The sequence below is a fragment of the Acartia tonsa genome, chromosome 4 (assembly GCF_053477335.1).
Source record: "Acartia tonsa isolate MP-2025a chromosome 4, ASM5347733v1, whole genome shotgun sequence".
Classification (NCBI taxonomy): Eukaryota; Metazoa; Arthropoda; class Copepoda; order Calanoida; family Acartiidae; genus Acartia; species Acartia tonsa.
The window spans coordinates 53,712,047-53,733,109 of NC_137263.1; the positions used below are offsets into that span (position 1 = coordinate 53,712,047).

Genomic DNA, 21,063 nt, shown 5'->3' on the forward strand with positions numbered 1-21,063 from the left:
CTATAAAAAGATATTTTTAAAACAAATAAATTTTGAAAAAATATGAAAAAAAATCTATTACTGTTTATTCTAATCTTTACAGTGTTTAGTGTAAAATGTGTATTAAAATTTACAATCAATAAAAATTACCAACTTTTCTAACAAACAGTTTTAATAAAAACATGAAATTAACCTCTTGATTTATTTAACAAAAAGTATCATTACCTAAAAATGAGTTCCTTTCTAAAGGCAGACATAAGTTTGGCCCTTAAAGCCGTAATAGCCCATTGTGTACTGATGCTAGCTTCTGCCAGCTGTATTCTAAAGTCAATCCTTAAAATTTTTAACAAACAAAAAATTTCGTTTTTCACAAAATACCAATAACATTAAAAAAAAGAATTCTAGAATATGTAAATATGCAAAAATGGATGCAGAATGGATATTATGTCACCATAAAAAAATGTAGTCAGTTTAGGTTGCTAACATAGACATCACTTATTTGTCAATTCGTTCATCTATTAGAAGGGGATGGGATTGGGTGAAAAGGGAGGATTCTGGATCATTGTTTTAGCCAGCTATAAGATGCACTTTATTAGAAAACATGATAATCTGGAGGAAGATCCAAATAACAATAAATCGATTACTGCAATAAAAAAATATTAGTATTAGGATGATCATAATATAAAAGTAAATTTTTAAGGATAGATCCCTGCAAATAGTTTCAGCATCATCCACAGTTTGAATAAGGCCTTCATTGTTGTTTGTTGGAACACATAGGTAACTAAATATAATTATAATAGCAGCTGCGCCCATACCATCTAGGGATAGGAAATGGCAGAAAATAGCCTAAAAACTTTCGAAGACTAAAATCTGAAATTGGTATAGCCTAAAACCACCCTAGGAGCTAAGTAAAGCATCCAAAAAAAGAAGAACTCAATTGGTTCAGCAGTTATCGAAATCTTAAGCTTCAAACAAGAATGACTTCAAACTTTATATAGTAGGATATCCTGTACAGCCAGAGATCTTAAGGGATAAGACAATGGAGATAAATTGATGTAGAATTTTTAGTTTGAACCAACCGATTTTAAATTTAAAAGTACCAAAAATTTGTAAGAAATAAAAAGATTTTATTTTTTAATATAAAGCAAAATGTTGCTTACCTTTAAAGGGAAATCATTTTTATTACCTTGTAATTTTTAGATCCAATCCCGCTTCCTTCCAAATTGCATCAAAAACCTATAATGTATTTACTATTAGGTTATATTGTGTATTGAGTACTCCACAGGGATTGGGCACAGCAGATAAAGGCCCCGCGGGGTTAAAGCCCCTCAAATGCTCAATATGTACTATGCATGAAAGAAACAGATTCATTTGATTTGTGACATAAAATATTTCTTATTTTATCTAGGTTTCAAACTAGCAGGCCATGAATTCTGACAAACAAACACACAGACATAATAACACATACACTTACAAACAGATAGACAAACAAACATGTGCAAAAACTATGGGAATATTCACCATGCTGTTTTGTGATGTCTTTTTTGCAAACCATTCTTGTCGTTTGTTCAATAACATCATGGATTATAGGGATAAGTAATGGATTTTTTTAGTTATTTCGGTATCAATTTGGAGGAAACATTAAAAAAAGCAGTACGTGTATAGGTGTTTAATTACTAGGACTCCAGGTTATTAATATTTTATATGTTCCAACACCTAACTTATTGATTGAATGTCACATGGTAGCCAGTTGTTTAACTATCTGAGAAAATTAATATAATTTTCCAACCCATAAATCATCCCTTTTTTCATGAAAAATATCAAGATTAAGATACTGCTTTATGTTCAAACAACACATATAAAGGAGGTCATATCTTACGTTTTATGGGACAAAGGCCCTTTTAGAAATTACCTCAAAATAGATATCTGACACTTCTAATCAAAATAATTTGTATTATGAGCATAGAGAAAAAAATAAAAGAGAGGAATTGAAGCAACTAGAAGACGAAAATAGGCAGTGGGCCCAGGGGCCTAATTAGCGCTGTTGCCGCGCTAAATTTTATTGCTATTCCACCACTTTTCAAATGGGAGGATTACAAAATTAATATGTAAAGTTTTAATAATTAGAATATAATATTTAAATTAAAAATAAAAGAAAATTTTGTTTTTAAATATAAAAAATACTAAGATAATAACATCTAAAAAAATATTTTTTTTTTACTTTTTACGTTTAGATATTGTCGTTTTAATGTTTTAATTAAAATTACAAAGAATTTATTTTTATTTCAAAAAATTTGTGCATGAAAGATGAATACTTTCATTTTTAAAAAGGGGGAAATTTTTTTTTATAATAAATATTCAGCTGATTCTGACCGCCCACGGCTGTTTGCTAAATATTGCTTTTCTTTTTATTCACATTATTATTTATGATTGACATACAAAAAGCCCTGGGCGGCTTTTGATTTTCGTCTGCTAGATTTTCTTTAAAAATTTAGGGATGGGGAAGTAGTATTTTACCATGAAAAAGGGGGTGAGTATTCATCCTCTTATCCTTTTTCCTTATGATTATGAGTGAGGGTTTTTAGTGGGAGGACACTTTTTTTCTAAAGGGACTTTGTCTAATAATATTTTATAGACATTGAAGGCCTACACATTATCTAGAATAGTCATTACTCAATAATGCACAGTTATCTTGCAGTGCACTTATTTTTTTTTTTTTTTTGATTGGCTATTATAGATTTTATATAGGCCTTCTTATGATACTTAACATGGTGTGTAGACATGACATGAGACATTCAGCTGTTTTGGCAGCTACACTGTTAAATATAAAAATAAATTTTAGCATCAGATAAAACTATATATTCATTTCATTACTGTATAGCATCATCCCATACGTTCTAGCCAAAAACCTCATTACGATATAAGGAAGATTCCAATACTGTATTGAGTATTACTTAGTGTTCTATGGAGTAATATGTATTACTGAATAAAGAATGTGTATTTTATAGTATTATCTAATACTCTCTATGGAATAAAATTCAATACGCTAGTAGACAGTTGACAATAGAAGACATATAATCATATTGTTGAGACTTTTTTCTTTTTGGACATTTGTCCTACAAAATCTAGTAGACAGTGCACAATAGAAGACATATTATCAAATTGTTGGGAGTTTTTTAAATTTGGATATTGTCCTACAAAATCTAATAGAAAGTTGACAATAGAGGACATGTTATCATATTGCTGAGAGTTTTTCTGTTTGGATATTGTCCTACAATATCTAGTAGACAGTGGACAATAGAGGACATATTATCACATTGTTGAGAGTTTTTCTATTTGGACATTTGTCCTACAAAATCTAGTAGACAGTGCACAATAGAGGACATGTTATCTGACACCTTGTATCAAAATAATAAAACAACTTTTTATAACTCTAAAGATTATATTTATACATAAGATGATACAATCTATACAATTGTAAGAATCAAGTTAAATTTAGGCATACTTATTGAACCAAATAAATATACCTATTTTTCTTATTTGATTAAGTTATATTATTCCTGAAGAAAAAGTTTTTTTCTGTAACTTTGACTCTACTTGCGCAAATAATAATAATGCCGCGCAATTTTACAAAGTTGATATTATGGCGGGAAATTTATTTTACCTTAATAATGTCTAGAACCAGACTGTCCTGCCGCAAATCATCTCCAGACTTGTACATGAAGCATATCCTGCTTCAGGAATTATCAAGTAAGCAGAAATAGTTCTAAGCGAGGAAGTGTGTAATGTATAAAATGTCAGAAAAACACCTGTAAAAACTTATATCTTTAAAGCATTGCTTATATATATTTTGTTTTGCATAGTTTGAGCCTAAAAAGGTGTCATTTCGGAGGAGAGGGGCTTTACTACCTCCCAACCTCAACTTAATACAAATAATCTCACTACAAGTGCACAATAAGTGTATTTTCAACTGACAGACAAATAGGCCTGCATAGCAGTGCCTCAGCAACTGATCTATAGTATAGATGTATTTACAGATAAATACATCTCCCCCTTTTCCAGTGACCTTTTTCGTCTGCTAGCAAATTGTTTTCTGCTATGTTAATATTTCCGATACATTGGTTGATTTTCAAAGACCCAATTGAGAGTCGGCACAAGGTCATTGGGATATGGAAATACAGTTATTTAACCCCATTCCCATCTAATGCAGCAGTGTGAACAGTATGATATCAGCTGTTACTGGAATGTCCCTGTTATGATTCAGCTGACACTCATCTGTCACCGCTGCAGTCTTCCCGTCAACACCGCCGCCATTTTTCAGTGAAATGGCATCAAAATGATGGAAGGCAATTCTAACTGGCATTTTCTTTGATTTCATCAGCTTACACTCTGGTAGATATAGTTGACCACATCTAAAGGTTTTTTGTTCATACGTAGATTAGAAATATTTATAACAAGAGGGCATGGAAGGGTATGTTTGACTGTACATTATAATCTACATTAGTACAAATATTTTGTTGATCATCATTGGGAGTGTACATCAAATCATCGTCCAAAGTGTTACCCTTTTGTTTAAGTTTAAATGGTTAAAATATATATTTAACAAGATACACTCTAGCTCAAGGACGTCCAAGCATTTTTGTTAGGGGTTTCAAAGATTTGAGAGTGGTAATCTAATGTATTTTTAAAAATGTTATGGGGGTTAAATGAGGGGTTTTAGAGTTTTAGGGGGTAAACACACCTTTACCCCCACCCTTGGATTCCTAGAGGATTCCCTTCCAGTGAAGATTCATATTAGTCGTATAGGCAAAGGTTTGATGGGAACATAACTCTGGTGCAACTATCATATATAAACAAAACCTTAGCGAAGGATCTAGGGGACATATGAACCCCTCATCTTGGATAAGTGGTGTAACAAATGCGTCCAGTTTTGTCATGCATAACTTTTCTCTTGTAGCCATCTGAAAATGGATGTAGAATAAACGTGAATATCATGACAGGGGAAAAATTATCGTCAATATAGCTTACTACCATGAAACTCGTTAATTGGTCAGTTAGTTCATCACTTTATTAGAGAACACGAAAATGTGGTGTAAGATCCAAGTAATAATATATCCATTCATCTAAATAATAAATACACAGATATGTAAATGAAAGATAAAAAGGTTACAAATGCGATCAGCTTTCTCAGTAAAATTTCTTCCCTCCTCAATTATTTCATCCAGGGCACATTGGGGCAAATCAATCAAAAAGGGGATTTAATTATTTAGTACCCTTAAAATTCATCCCACAAAAATTTCATTTTATATTTTTTTGTAGGCAATTTAACAACGAACAAATTTGCTTTTATGTTTTTTTCTGTCATTTGAAAGAAACATGGAGATAAAGGTCATTTAATGAAGGTAGATGGAAAATTACCGGATTAACCCCTCCCTAAAAATAGCGCCTCCTTAACCTATCCATCCATCTATTTATCCATCCGTCTATCTATCCATCTATCTATCAATCTATCTATCCATCTATCTATCCATCAATCTATCTATCTATCTATCCATCTATCTATCTATCTATCTATCCATCTATCTATCTATCTATCCATCTATCTATCTATCCATCTATCTATCTATCCATCTATCTATCTATCCATCTAATTATCCATCTAATTATCCATCTATCTATCCATCTATCTATCCATCTATTTATCCATCTATCTATTCATATATCTATACATCTATCTATCCATCTATATATCCATCTATCTATCCATCTATCTATCAATCTATCTATACATCTATCTATCCATCTATCTATCCATCTATCTATCCATCTATCTATCCATCTATCTATCCATCTATCTATCCATCTATCTATCCATCTATCTATCCATCTATCTATCCATCTATCTATCCATCTATCTATCCATCTATCTATCCATCTATCTATCTATCTATCTATCCCTCTATCTATCTATCCATCTATCCATCTGTCTATCCATCTATCTATCCATCTATCGATCCATCTATCTATCCATCAACTATTTATTTATCTATCCATCAACTATCCATCTATCCATTCATCTATCTATCCATCTATCTATCCATTTATCTATCCATTTATCTATCCATCCATCCATCTATACATCCGTCTATCCATCTGTCTATCCATCTGTCTATCCATCTGTCTATCAATTTACTCATCCATCTATCTATCCATCTATCTATTTATCGATCTATCCATCTATCTATCCATCCATCTATCCATCCCTCTATCCATCCCTCTGTCCATCTGTCTACCAATCTGTCTATCCATCTGTCTATCCATTTACTCATCCATGTATCTATCCATATATCTATTCATCTACCTATCCATCTATCTATCCATCAAAGTATTCAAAATGTCAAATTTGGGGTCATTTAATTCATTTCAGTAAAAGGGGAGAGGATGGTGTAAAGGGGTGGATGGGGATTCTTATTTTAGCAAGCTACAAGTTTCACTTAATAATAAATCCATTATAAATGTGAGCATGATTGACATAAATTTTTATTGGCTAATAACTATATTTATAATGATATTATGATTCTTGTTTACTGTTTATATGTATACTAGCAGTTTCGCCCATAGCCTCTATGGGCTTTGCTCCAAGAGGTAATTAAACAAGGATGACAACATCCATAGAAGCGAAGCTCTGAAATGGAAGGACAAACGAACTTGTGAAGTGTCAGAACTAAATATTAATGAATGTCTATACAAAATTGTAATTAAAACTGATTAAATCAGGGATCGGAAGCCGCGCGTAAGCCGCGTGTAAGCCTCAGTGAAATCGTCATTTTATCACTATAAGATTTAGCGTTATGTATAAAACTGTCTCTTTAGTAGACAATCCTTCTTTCAAAAATGTCTTTTTCTGCTCACAAGCAGGTTTAAAACTGAGGCTTATGCGCGGCTGAGGCGCGGCTTCCGAACCCTGGATTAAATACATGTTACTGTTTAAGGACATACTGACGTTTTTAGGACTTTTTATAGAGATGCTTCGCTTATAACACTATACCTTATTGTACTAGGAATCAGTATTCAAAAATCAGATGAATAGGATATTTTTCACATTCAAAACCATTATTTGTTGTCATAAAATTAAAAAATCAGCTTGTTATAAATGGATGTATGGACTTTCTGGTAACGATAATAGAGTTGCTGTGCTTTCTAAGTTGTAACTAACTGTTGTAGAAAACGGCATGAAAAGTTTGAAATCGATAGGACAATTCTAGCCTGTTTAAATTAACTATAAGAGCTAACTGTAACAGATGTACGGAGGGACCGATTTTAATTATAGAAATATGAAAAAATATAGAGGATTTTTTTTGTAAAATAGCTTTAAACCACCACAGGACCAGTAGATATATTCCCTGAAGAGTAGAATATAATCGGTTTAGTGGTTACCGAGATCTTAAGGGACGGACGGACAGACAAACAGACATTCAGCTACTTTTTATTATAGATTAACGCCCAGGGATCTAAGGAACAAAACAACAACCGATTAATGTATGTACATCCCCAATATTGATACATAAAATAATAAATTATATAACAAAATTGATTGTCTGTAGATGACAATTAGTGGTTGAAAAGTTTTGATACTCATCTTAATGAACCAACCAATAAAACATCAATCAAATTTCCTAAAGTTGTTATGCCAACGAATATAAAAACGTTATTATAAAACTTTGAAGTTTGGGGACTAGTGTAATGTCCTCTCCCTTTCTAAATAAAACTGCTTACGCTAAACATGAAGACCATTTAACTACATAATTTAAAAACAAAGCATTACCAATAGACAGACAGATAGACTACTTGCTAATTCCAATTTAGAATGATTATTAGAACACTTCGTTATTTGAATATTATCTTTACCTTTCCGCAGTGAGAGAGGGGACATTGGGCTGTTTATAAAACTAGTCCCCAAAGTTTTACAGTTGTGTGTTCAAACGTTTTAACTACTAACTTTAATCTACACAAGGGGTAATTTTGTGTATTGCCATTGGAGATGTACATCAATTTATTAACCTTTGTCTTATCCCTTTAGATCCCTGATATTTGTAATAATCCATAGAAACGATTATTCAGTTACATTAAAACATCAAACATAAAGAGGTTTAGATTTAGGTTTAGCCCCCCCTTCCTCCCCTCTCAATCATTTAGTGCAATAGAACTTGAAAATATTCATTATCAACTTTAATTCAAAGTCTGATCAAATAAATATTTCTCATAACTATGTTTTTGCGTCTTTTATTTATATGTATTACATCTCACATTTTGACTTTAAAAGCGCATTTAAAAGATTTTCCTAACAAACTTTTCGTGCACCCAACCTCAGAAAACGCGCTAAAAACCCCTACGGGGGCGCGGGGGGGTAAATGAGACCAGTACAGGCGATTATAATATGTCTTTGGGTAATCAAATATCGTATTTTTAGTCGGTGGCAACCGGTGAAAACATATTTCCTCTTACTGTCTACTTAAATGTTGATTATAAAACAAACAAAAATAAACTAAAATCTTAACTTCAACTAGAATTATTTAGGACTAATATCTTTAATCTGTGTTTTTTTCTTTTATATTGTCAAAATACATGTAGTGCATGACTCACCTGAAGTTATTTTGTCTAATTACGTTAATTCTAAGAGATTTTATAATACTTTTAAAATTGTTGGTGAAACACAAAATATATGCCTTTTTCTGTAAGAAAATTTTTGCATATCTTGACTTTCAGACTTTAGAAAGCTTATTTAAAAAGCGTATTTTTACGATTCCTTCGATATCTGATGTACATTGGGTATGATAATACTCATAGAATGATTAAAACTTGATTTGGGGGTGGTGAATTGAATCCCCTTGTTGCCCCTATGTGCAGGGTAAAAGATAAGTGGGTGGGTTGAATTATTAACTTTTTTTATAGTAAAACAACTTTTTGTAACTTTAATTTCAGTTATCTTTAACTTTAAGTTTCATATTTTCGCAATCTTCAATTCCTAACCTGTATTTGTGTAGCCCCAGCCATTGCCAAGCAATTGTTCAGGCTTTGCAGTTTTGACATGAAATCCCGTTGCCTTTCTGAAAGTTTTTAATAAACATATTCTTCATGTATTTACTTTTTGGAAACTTAATATTTTTAATAAAAATGGCTCTACATATAAAATCTGTCTTTGGATAAAAAAAAATATCGGTTATATTAAAAAATTATTCCTCTATGGCAATTGACATAACCTACTCAAAAAACTTTTAAAACCAGAATCAAAAAAGCTATTTTATGAAAAGTAAATAAACATTGTCAATTCATTTAAATGTGAGATTTTAATTATCAGTTAAACAAAAAAAACTCTTTTTTATCCTATCCTTATACTAAAGTAACAGGATGTCTGTGTGTCTGTGTATCTGTGTGTCTGTACCGAAGGATCTCGCTAACCGCTGAACCGATCGGGTTCTCCTTAACAGGGTAGCTTCTCATAGGTCCCGGGAAGGTTTATAACTATTTTTTGGGAAAAAATCCCCCCCCCCCAATAAAAATCTATTTTTTTTTTACTAAAATTTAAAATGAGGGGGGGCCCCCCAAAAAAAAAATTTTTTTTTCTTTTTTTTTAAATTTAAAATAAGAAATTGGGTTATTAAATTTGACTCTCTCCTCCTCAAGTGCCCCTAGAGGCCTCTAGGGGCGTAGCCGCTAGTTAAAGATAGAGCATTACCATAGTTTTTTTATTTTGTTTTCAAGTATTACCTAAAATTTTCATATGTCCAGGAGCTCCCAAAAGGTAAGCCTAAAATTGTATTACTATTTTAGTTTAGTAATCCCTATAATAATCTAACAGCCGAACCGATAACCGATATAGTTCTTTTTTACAATGTAGCTACTCTTGGCTTTATGAGGTGTTTTTATCTCTGAGCTGTACATAAAAAAATCTATATTTTATATATTAATAGTTATTTCTCGTATCGTATTATAAACGGCTTTCCGCGGATATAGAATGTACAATTATAAGATTAAAACTAGTTTTTTTAGCCCCGAGGTGCCGGAGGCACCGGCTAAAAAAACTGGTTTTAATCTTATGATTGTACATTTCTATATTCGTAGAAAACTGGATATAATACGATGCTAGACATAGTTTTTTCGTATGGATGAGAACCGGTTCCTATCCACCGGATTCGAATGAATACGAGAAAACCTATTATAAATTCATCTTTTGGAAACAGTGCAGTGTTGGCTTTAGTTGTACCTTTGAAACTTAGGAAACTAATATCGTAAGAGATTCAGCGGCATTCTGTGCGCTGGTCCTTAAAGTAATTAAAATTAAAGTTAACTAGGAAGTTGCAGTATTTCTAGTACACAAAGTCTAAGACAACCAAGAAAATGAATTTTAGATCCAATGTCCTAACTTTATTTCACTGGAATAAAAAAAGAGAGAATAATTTTTTTTAGGATATAAAGGGATAAGACTATGGATGTTAATATTTTGCTTACCTCTAAAACCAGAGGAAATTTGAGTGTTGAGGGGCCAGCTATAATCTCAGATCTTAACATCCAGTAAAACTTCTGCCCAAGCCTTTGGTTTTTCAGGCATCTTTCTTGAAAAAAATTTAGTTTTTGGTAATCAACATTTTATTACTTGGATGTTACAACTGATTTTATCATGTACTCTGATAAAGTGATGCTCGCAGATATATAAAATATCCAACCAATTTACCCCATCCCCTCCTTTCTTATTTTACGAACGATCTGACCAATAAATGAGGTACATATTAGCAAGCTAAATTGACGACAAAATTTTCCCTGTCAATATATGCACGTATATCCTACATCCATTGAGTAAGTAAATCAGAATTTAATGAGTGAAAGTGAAACAAGGATGACAAAATTTATAAATATATATCAGGAAAAATAACTATAAAGTAGTGTCATACAATAAACATTAATGTTGATAAAATAAAAAACCTTTAAAATCACACATTCACAACCTTAAAAATCATGAAAATTTAAAAATCTAGAAATCGATCTAGCACCGCAATTTATAGACAAATCTTAATGAAAAACTTGATAAAAATATGTAGAATATGAGCATATGTAATCCCTGACACTTTCAGCCGCAAATCCTAAATAGGAATCGAGAAAACAATAGAAAACCTAAAAATCTAGGAATCAATCTAGCACCCCTATTTATAGAAAAATCGTAATAAAACTTAAGGAAAATATGTAGAATGGAAATTTAAGCAATCCCTAAAAATTTCAGCTCATTATCTTTAAAAAAGAGTTGAGAAAATCAGGAAAACATAAAAATGTAGGAATCTAGCTAGCACCCCAAATAATAGACGGATGGACAAAACAATGTATATATTTGATGGGCATATGTTATAAGAATCTTCACTAAAAATTTCAGCTGTCTATCTTTTATAGGAGCCGAGAAAATCATGTTTCCCCCACTTTGTCTCAGACGGACGGACATTTCGAATTATAGAGTAGCTTCGCTACTAAAAAACACTTGTATGTAACCTAGTAGAAAGTTTACAAAATTTATTCTACCTGATAGAAAGTTTACAAAAATTATTCTACCTACTAGAAAGTTTACAAAAATTATTCTACCTAGTAAAAACAAAATTTATTTTACCTAGTAGAAAGTTTACAAGATGACCGCTGAAATAATCTTCATGTTTGATTGCTTGGACTAACTGATTTAGATATAGTTCAAGCTGTTCATCTGATCCTTCCCTACAAATAGAATTCAAATCAAAAATACATAAGTTTTATCAGATAAACTAGTAAACATAAAATATTGATGTATAATCCAGACAACTACCTGGCCCAGGTGGGGGGGCCCTTTTTCGTCTGCTAGCAAATTGCTTTCTGTTGGCTTTGTTTATATATTTGGCTGATATTCAAATACCCAATTGAAAGTCGAAATAGGGTCCATATAAATAACTTAAAGATTGTGATCCCTCTATTCTTTTACTTTAAAATCAGATGGATGTTTAGTAAGTAATTCTTCTAAAAGTTAATTTTGTTTTCTTCTTTTCCTATTACATTTTTATTTAATCATATTTTTGTGGTGAATTTATATTTGTATTATTTCATAGATAAGAGGGTAATCCTGGGTGCCAGAATTCAGAAAATTAATTCTATTTGAAATTAACTGAAAATTTTGATATTTTGTGGCGTAATGTTGTCGTAAAACTTGTTTTTTGCTTTAACTGTAGGCAAGTGGATAAGAAGGGGGGAAATAGAAGAAAGCAGGTTGTAAAGAAGTTTTCATTTAGAATTGTTTGTCAGAATCCTGGTCCCTTGTTCCTGGGTAATCCAGGTTCAGATGATCATCCTGGCGGTCACAGTGCCACAGCAGAAATTATCCAGGTAAGTGCCAAAGTTTTTTTTTATCAATCAACAACCCATTTTAAAAGCTAAAATACATAGATAACCCTTAATAGTACAAAAATATATAGAAGGCAGGCGTCCAAACAAAATCTAGATCTTTCGGTGCAAAGAGACAAACCTCCTGTTACTTGTAATGGATTAGTTTTTAAGATAAATCTAATACACTGTTTATTAATATTTACCTGAGACATTTAACGGCATAAGCATGAACATTATCATCTGGATATTCATAGTGAAGTAGTTGAAGGGCATAATCAACAGGTACCAAAGGCCATGCTTCTAGCAGCTCATGAAGGACTCTGATAGTGAATGAATAATTAGTGCTATTTGTCTGTAAGGACTTCAAGAATACCTAAATTATAATTAATTATGTATGCAGGACACCTGAATTAGTTTCAGGTCGTGGTTTGGTAAACTATAAGAAAAAAGTGTGTCTCGACTCTGATAGTTAGAGATATAATATATGTACATATTTAGAAAATTTTATTGTTTGAAAACTACATTCAGCATGTGTCTGGGGTTCAGACCTATATTGGTAATATTAAATATTAATTACTTAAAGGAAGTCTGCAGGAAATGCACCGCTCCAACTTCTGAAATACTGCCATAAGTAATGAAATAATGAAAAAAAGGTAAAGGCATCTTAAAATGATATTTTTGGTAGTTGAAATTCTTTAATATTTTTCCAACCCTCATAACAAAAAAAAATTATAAAATCTAGAAGCAAAATTATAATCTTATTTGGGACAAAGTTAGAATGCTAGCAACAGGTTACATTTTTACAATAAAAATAACCCTTTTTCAAAGTCAAAATCTCTCCAAAAAATGTCATTTTAAGATGCCTATTTTATTTATTAAAAGCCGGAGGCTTTAAATTTTTTGTGTTGGGTCTATTTGTGACAGTGTTTCAGCAGTAGAGCGGTGTATTACCTACAGGCTTTCTTTAATTGGTTTACCTGACTTGGTTATAGTCTCTGTAGTCAATGGACTGTATTATCCTGGGTAGTAAGGTTGGACAGTCTTGCATACAATATTCTCTTATCTCATACAGCAGTGTCTTCTCCTACATTTTTCCAAAGCATTTATGTCAAGTATAATTCTTTTTTCTGTTATATTAAGAGATAATACAATGGACAAAATTAGATTAAATATTGGTTGACAAGTTTGGACGCCAGTAGTTGGAAACAAGTAAGTTACCTTGGCATTTAATTGCTGGAAAGGACCTTTTTTAGCAATTTTAGTCAATTCTTCCTCAAATTGTTTGTTAATTTTCTGTTGTGCAACAAAAACACTTCCAGTTCTTATACTATAATTAAATATATTATTTCTGTATAGTTCTGAATATTTATCAAATAAAAATATTGTACAAGGATGACAACATCCATAAAACTTGTAAAGTGATAGAAATGAATTTGCAGATTATCTTTGCATGAGTCTAAACAAAATTGTAAGTAAATTTGTTGCATTACTTCTTAAATACATGATACTGTTTAAGGACATTCTTACATATTCAGAATTTGTTTATAGCGATGTTTCGCTTATAGCATTGTACCTTGTGGTTATCGGACTCAGATTTCCAAAAATCTTATGCAAAGGATGATTATAACCCACAAAAATTTGTTGTAAAAAATCCTCATGTTTTAAATGGACGTACGTACTTTCTGGTAACAATTGTAGAGTAGCTACTCTTCTTAAAGCGTACCTTATTATAATAGGAATCATCATGCAAAGTTTTAAATTTATAGTTCAATTGTAACATATCTAAATTAATGAAAAAAGCTAACTGTCCGTCAATGACGGAAGGACGGACCGGCTCTAATTATAGAAAAGCTTCGCTTAAAAAAATCTGAAAATAAGATCATGAAAAATCACATACCTGGAAGTTCTACTGCTGCTGGAATTACTCCGAATCTTGAAAATCTGAGAATCTTCATCAAACCCAGCCATTTCAGTCAACTTGGTATCAGTACTTAGAACTAGAGAACTTGAAGAGTCTCCACATAATCTTGATAAACTGGATCCAAATCTTAGCTCTGGATAATCTGTTTCATGGCTCAAATCAGAGTTGATTCTTTTCATTGTGGATGTCATCAATTCATCTATTAATAGAAAAAGGGTTAATCTCTATCTTTAACTATCTAAAGTAACAGGATGTGTGTTTGACTGTGTGTCTGTACCTTAGGATCTCGCTTACCGCTGAACCTATCTGGTTCTCCTTAACAGGGTAGCTTCTCATAGGTCCTGGCAAGGTTTATAACTATTTTGGTGGAGGGTACCACCACCCTCCCAAGAGAAAACACAATAAATCGAAAGTTTTATTTTAAATATTGTTAGGTATCGTAGTGACTTGAAAAGAAACTTAAAAGCAACATAGCTAGGTATCGTAGAGACTTGAACAACAACAACAAAAAACATTTAAAGTGCCACTATAGGCCTCTAGGGGCGTAGCCGCTAGTACTCTATAAATCAGCTAACAGGAGAACAGTGGGGGCACATTTCAGACATTGGTTGAAATAGTGTACACATTTTAGTAGGAAAGTGCCTAATCTTTTTATTTCAATTACATAATAAGCCTTAAATAGTCACATTTTAAAAGATAGAGCTTTTCTTGGGTAAATTATAATATGTAAATATTAATTTCCTAGTATATTGAGTAGCACATGGCAAAACCTATAATAAGTTAGCTATGAATAGTTGAATTCCTTAGTATAAAGTTAGCTTTCAAGAAAATATATGCTCAAAAATTTAACAAATTAAGAATAAGCAAAAGCAAAGCTGTCAAAAACACAACTCAACTTTTAGTCAAAAACAAAGACTGTACTTTTTGTATAAGTGGCAGTACCCAATTATGTTATTAATTCATTTTACCTGTCTTTGGGTAGTAAATTCTTTTTCCCTGTGGAATATTTTCAACATTAAATACTATTGAACTGGCATCCAAGTAAGACTAAAAAGCAAAGAAAATAATCCCAATGTTTAATATTATCAAACTTTTTTGTTTATCCTTGCATAAAAGTAAAATAGTGTCTCTAACTGGTGAACTGGTATGGTTCTCCTTGATAGTTAAGCTTAAGTCTGACTCTGAGGAATGCTAATAACTATTTTTGGGGAATGTGGCACCACTCTCCCAAGAGAAATAGCCCCTAGAAAAAAATTCACCCCTTCAATTGAAATGAATTTTTAAAACTACAATTTAAATTGGAGGAATGACCCCACTCCCACTTTAGTGGCATCTAGGGGCATAACCTCTAGTAAAATGCTAATCAACCTTATTTTGTTCTGAAGTTTGAACAGGATTCAATGATGCAATATCACTCAGGATTCCCCCTTCATACCTCCAGAAATGGAGACTCATCTCTCTTTTTAGGAACCTAATCAATAAAAATCCTATATCATACAGCAGTGGGTTGTTTGTATGTACTAAGGTCTTGTAAAAGACATCACTGGTTCTTCCTGGAAGCTTTGAATTTACCATAGGCAGCTCAGAGGCAATTTCGTGGTATAAAGAAGTGGTCCCCAAATGAAACTCTATATTTCTCTTTTCCCCCAACCCCCCTTGAAAAAATGCGTGGGGATAGCTGTTAGCTACATAAAAAGTTATATAATTCACTTAAAGCTATCAAAAAGACCAGTAAAATGCGCTGTTTGTGACATTTTTGCATTACAATGAAATGTAACTTACAAAATTAACATGTACAAAATAAATTTAAGATAAGATAAGATAAGATTTATTTTCCTCAAAGGTACAACATATTTTTTATTTGATATATGGCATTTTAAAGGTTACTATGCTTTGATTGGTTTGTTTCTTCTGGTTTGGTTTATTTGGTTTCAAGTTTGGAAAAAAAGAACGATTTACATAATAACTATTATTAGGTACCTAGCATGGAATTGGCCGAACTTCGTCTCCACCTAGTTGCCAAGCCAAATTCATATAGGATATAAATATCATTTTACAAGAAAAATTCCATGCAACATTGTACCAGATAGTTGGCATAACCCTTTAAGGGTTGTGGAGCCACTGGTGTACTTTGACGCTTGCCAAACGGATACAATGTTATATGTGCAAATACAAATCTTAACAATAATAAACAAATACAATATCTTGCTGTGTGATTCAGACATCCTCCTACTATCAGTTGCAACTCCTCCAAGCGTAAGTTCGGAACAATTAAGGAACCGAAGCCTTCGTAAGAAGTCGCTATTCCCGTTGTGATCCCTTGGCAACCCTGTCCTGACTGGTTCCTTTGTAACAAATTATTTAATTTTAGTGTGAAATTCTGTCCGTGTCTAAGGATAATTTCACACCAGTAATTACAGGGTAACGATAAATATCTCGACAACGGCGGTCTAGCCCCGGAATCAATAAAGAGTAATAAACGACAAAGAGTAATAAACGATAAAATGTAATAAACGATGAAAATGAAAATAAAATCAGTAAGTACCTAGGTGAACAAGGAGCAAGGTAGTAATGGTTTCGATTCCTACGGAATCTGATTTTTATTTCTTGAGAATTGATACAGGATCCTCTTGTATATAAATATAGGTCATATGCGATTCCTACGGAATCTGATTTTGGTTTTTTGAGATATAGGGAATATATGTCCCTAAGTATGTAGGGTTCGATTCCTCCGGAATCTGATTTTGGTGTTTTGAGAACTGGTCACAGCGTTGCTGTGATGGAAGGACAGACGATGGGGAGGGGGGGAGGGGGAGGGAGGAGGGGGATAGTGCCCTAAAAAATGTTATATGGATCTCTCTTTTTATATGGAAGTAGAAAAAAAGGGTGAGAGAGTGAAAGTAGGCCAAGGTAAAGTGAGAGTGAATATAACTGCGGCGCGTTGGCGCGCACATGGTATTTTTTATAGTAACTTTTAGTAAAGTCTTAACCTTACTGTTGATTTAATAAAAAAAAAATGTTCAGAGAGGAGGAATACCAACAAATGTGGCAGCCGCTACGTGATCGCTTAACTGTGACTCATCAGCAGCTGCTTAGTATAGTCAACGGTGATGGTGTCAGTGAGGAAGTACGTCGAGAGGTAGCCAAGCTTCTTTACCAGCAAGGCTACCTCGAGACCGAACTAGTACTCACTCTGTATAATCCAAATGAAAACATGGAATACTATGTAAATAAATTGGACATAATTGCTCAACAAATTACTGCTCAGGAAGGAGCGTGTCTCCAGCTATAGCTCCAGAAAGTGTCCTGTACTGATCCAAGGACCTGTACTGGTCAAGTTCTATGTGACATTCCACACAAGATATCCACAAAAAAGCATTAGTGAGAGAAATAAATATTAAAAAGTTTTTAAAAAAAAGATTTTTTGTTAATTTTGAAGCGGCTATGGCTTAGACTAAGTGATAAAAAGTGTAAAAATAGAGTTAAGCTATCAACAAGGAAGGAAAAGAAAACATTATTTAATTTTTTTTTGTTTAGAATTTCAATATTAACATTATAATACGCTATTTGTTTAAATCTTAAAATAATCTATCTCTGACTTAATGAATAAATCTTGCATATCTTGTAATAATTACTATTTAAAAACGTGTAAAGTAGTTGGATGTCTGTTAATATGTTGCTATGGGATGTAATTGGCTATATAATGTTGGCGTCTAAATAAAACGGGAAAAAAATAACAAATAATAAAAGCAAGTGAGAGAAGTAGAAACAAGGTTGAGTTAAGGAGAACGGTTAAAGGGTTCAAGAAGGGGAGGGGGGGAGAGGAGAGTAACGTATGATGCATTAAGAAAAGGGGAAGGGGTAGGTGGTTTAGGAATTCACGGCCTTGGCTTCTTGTCTTGTCTGCGCGGTGCATTACGCTTGGTATAGGCGGGGGGGGGGGGGTGTGGGTATGGGTGAAAAGATGGTTTCTTGGTGTAGCTAAGTAAAAAAGAGGAGGGAAAAAATTTCAACTGTTTGTCAAGCATATGGGGAAAACAAGCGGGAAACGAAGTGGGCGGAAGTGGGGAAAGGGAATCACTTATTAATATTAATATTAATTAAAGATTGCATAAATATATGGTTTTAAAACACAAAGGGGGTATAAATAAGGGGGAGAATGGGTCAAGATTTAATTGTTTACAAGATGTCAAGTCAAGAAGGAGAAGGAGGACAAGGCCATGGAGAGGAACAAGCAATACCAGGGCAAGCGCCGGAAATTCCGGCAGGAGTTGGAGGCGAGGAAGGTGCACCCCTCCAGGATCTAGTTCAAGAGCTTGTCGATATGCTCGACACCAGCGGCGAGGCCGCCGTTGAGGAGGAGGCTGACGGCGATCCTGTGCCTGATGTCCAGCAGCTGTTGAACCACGCGGCAGCGCCTGATCTACTCCCATTCCCGGTGGTAGATCGGCGCTGCTTCGATTTATGGTTCACAGTGAAGCGCCGCCTTATGGGCATAGTCTATGAAGGAGACCAGTTACTCTGGCGGCGGTCCCGCTACGGTATTATCGACGAGGAGATCTTGGCCTGTATGTACGGGAACTATGGACTGGTCGTTAGATTGATTCAAGCCCTACCCACCTACGCCAGATCTTTCCATGCGAGTATGGACGCCATTGCCTCCATGGACCGCCTGGTCACAGCTCAGCAGGACATCCTGGAGAACCTGCTTGACCAAGAGCCCGTCTACGGCGCATACGGCGATTCCAGCGAGGAGTACGACGAATAAATGTACAAGAGCTTAAATGTACACAAGCTTAGAACCAGTCTATAGTAAAAGTCTATTTTAAAATTTTTCGATATCAAAATTTAAATAAATAAATAAATTTTTGGCTAAAAATTCAATTAAATTTTGTTGTTTTTTTGTTGGATAGAGGTTGCGTGATTCGTTAGCTGCTAGATAAAAGGAAAATAAAGGACTTAAATAAGTCTAGGAGGGTAAAAGAGAATAAAAAAATACTACGAGTAAAGAATAAGCGAATAAAAAATAAAAATGGATAAAAACTAAGCTAAAAACTAAGCTAAGCTAAGTTACTCTATACTTAGGTATGTATGTCGGTTCCTACAGAACCTATTCCTTGTAGTTCGAGGTTTGAGGTTACCTTTATATTTATTTACCTTTTATAATCAAAGATATTTGTGTTGACCCATGCAACTGGCTTTATTTCTCTTTTTCTTTGCTGATATAATCCAAAACACAATCTTAAAAACACAAAATATGTTTTTTATCATATTATAGCAAACAAATTTGTTATTATTTAGTATTCATGGAAAATTGTCTGCAATGATATACATACATAATTTTTCAGTATAGCTAAGAACCGGTTCTAATACTGCAGATTTCAATAAGTTTTTATGCCTTACTGGAAATGATTTTAAAAACTTACTTTGAATGTCTGGGTAGATTTGAAATTGAAATTCCAAAAGTGATAAGTTTTTTGATTTCATATACAAAACAAGGATTTGAGTCTTCAGGTTTGGGTAGCTCATTTCTGAAATAGATTATACATTCTAATAAATAGGTATCTATTTTATATTTCATTCTCTTTTTTTTTCTTAATGAAAATATTTCTTCATTTTTTTCAGGAATATAAGACAATGAGAATTAACATAAGGACTTCCACAATAACAATAAAATTACCACTTCTACAGATTCAAATAGCTGGTTGAAAAGTTAGGACATCTGTAGTTTGGAATCAACCAATACAAATTGAAAAAAAATACTTAAAGATTTTGAGGCAGCAAATGAGATAACGTGGTTATAATATTTTAGTTAATTTAAAGTCCAATGTCACATCCCTGGCTGATTTTTATAAAGTTTACTCTTTGTATGATTTTATTCCTAAATATACTCTTTGTATTTTTATGAATTCTGTAAGTTTACCTTCTATCAATGGAAGCTCTCTTTTCCTCAAATCCAATCCTTCCAGGGGCTGAGTGGCTATCCTCTCCAGATATAAGAGGGAGCCCTCCATTTTTTCTGGATAATCAATCATATTTTTCTTTATTGAAGGTGTAGGGGGTTATCTAATGGTTAATCTTTAAGGTATCAAACAATTCTGGCACAGATTTATATAAATACCTTAAAAGTTAGGTAAATTCAGGAAAGAAGGGGACACTGGCATGTAAATTACACTGGTAACCAAGGTTTTATAACCATGTAATTTTGATTGGTTGGTGCAAAACTAGAATTGATTATGTCTTTCCTCAATATTAGTTTTGGAGACCTTGGAACAACATTATAATCCTGGATTGTTGGATCAACTTTTAAATTTGATTTTGGAGGTGTCTGATCAATCACTCTACTGGCCTCTATTGGTATGCTAAACAAGGTTTAAAAAAGGGTTCAGGATTGTGTATAAATATTTATAATAGTTATTTATCGCATTATATTATAGACAGTTTTCTGCAGATATTTAGATGAAAAATTATAAGATTAACAGAAGTTTTGTTCGCTCCTAGGAATCGAAGTCCCGTGCTAATAAAACTAAAATTGATATTATGATTTTTATATCAATATTCGTAAAATTGTCTGTAATACAATGCTTTACAATATTTTTCTCTAGGCTGAGAACCGGTTTTAATCCATTAAAATTCAAACCAATTTTTTAAGTAGACGAGTAAGAATTTTTTTTCTTCAAGATACTAAATTTAAACAATGCCTGTTTGAACTTAGATGATTAAAATATAATGGTCAAATAATATTTTATTGAATGCATTTCTAGAAGTAAAAT

General features: G+C 32.9%; 2 protein-coding genes across 2 annotated transcripts in view; both read right to left on the bottom strand.

Annotated features, from left to right (window-relative positions):
- The window catches only part of LOC145318374 (phosphatidylinositol 4,5-bisphosphate 3-kinase catalytic subunit beta isoform-like), a 7,934-nt gene extending 4,177 nt beyond the window's left edge, over nt 1-3,757 (bottom strand). The window contains exons 1-4 of the mRNA XM_080159669.1: nt 3,644-3,757; nt 1,166-1,215; nt 689-760; nt 205-300 (exon numbers count right to left, since the gene is read on the bottom strand). Coding sequence (XP_080015795.1) covers nt 205-300; nt 689-760; nt 1,166-1,215; nt 3,644-3,700 — 275 coding nt within the window. The 5' untranslated portion in view covers nt 3,701-3,757. The remainder of the gene's footprint in view (nt 1-204; nt 301-688; nt 761-1,165; nt 1,216-3,643) is intronic.
- Nucleotides 3,758-3,978: 221 nt separating this feature from the next.
- On the bottom strand, nt 3,979-20,305 carry LOC145318375 (phosphatidylinositol 4,5-bisphosphate 3-kinase catalytic subunit beta isoform-like). Its single transcript, XM_080159671.1, has 15 exons — nt 20,214-20,305; nt 19,717-19,821; nt 19,448-19,531; nt 15,659-15,761; nt 15,259-15,337; nt 14,267-14,489; nt 13,588-13,696; nt 13,347-13,453; nt 12,573-12,689; nt 11,630-11,730; nt 10,489-10,592; nt 9,748-9,787; nt 9,010-9,086; nt 4,840-4,940; nt 3,979-4,391 (listed from the first exon to the last, which is right to left on the bottom strand). Exons 4-15 carry the CDS (start codon nt 15,743-15,745, stop codon nt 4,181-4,183), a joined length of 1,356 nt encoding a protein of 451 aa, XP_080015797.1. The 5' UTR covers nt 15,746-15,761; nt 19,448-19,531; nt 19,717-19,821; nt 20,214-20,305; the 3' UTR covers nt 3,979-4,180.
- Nucleotides 20,306-21,063: the final 758 nt, after the last annotated feature.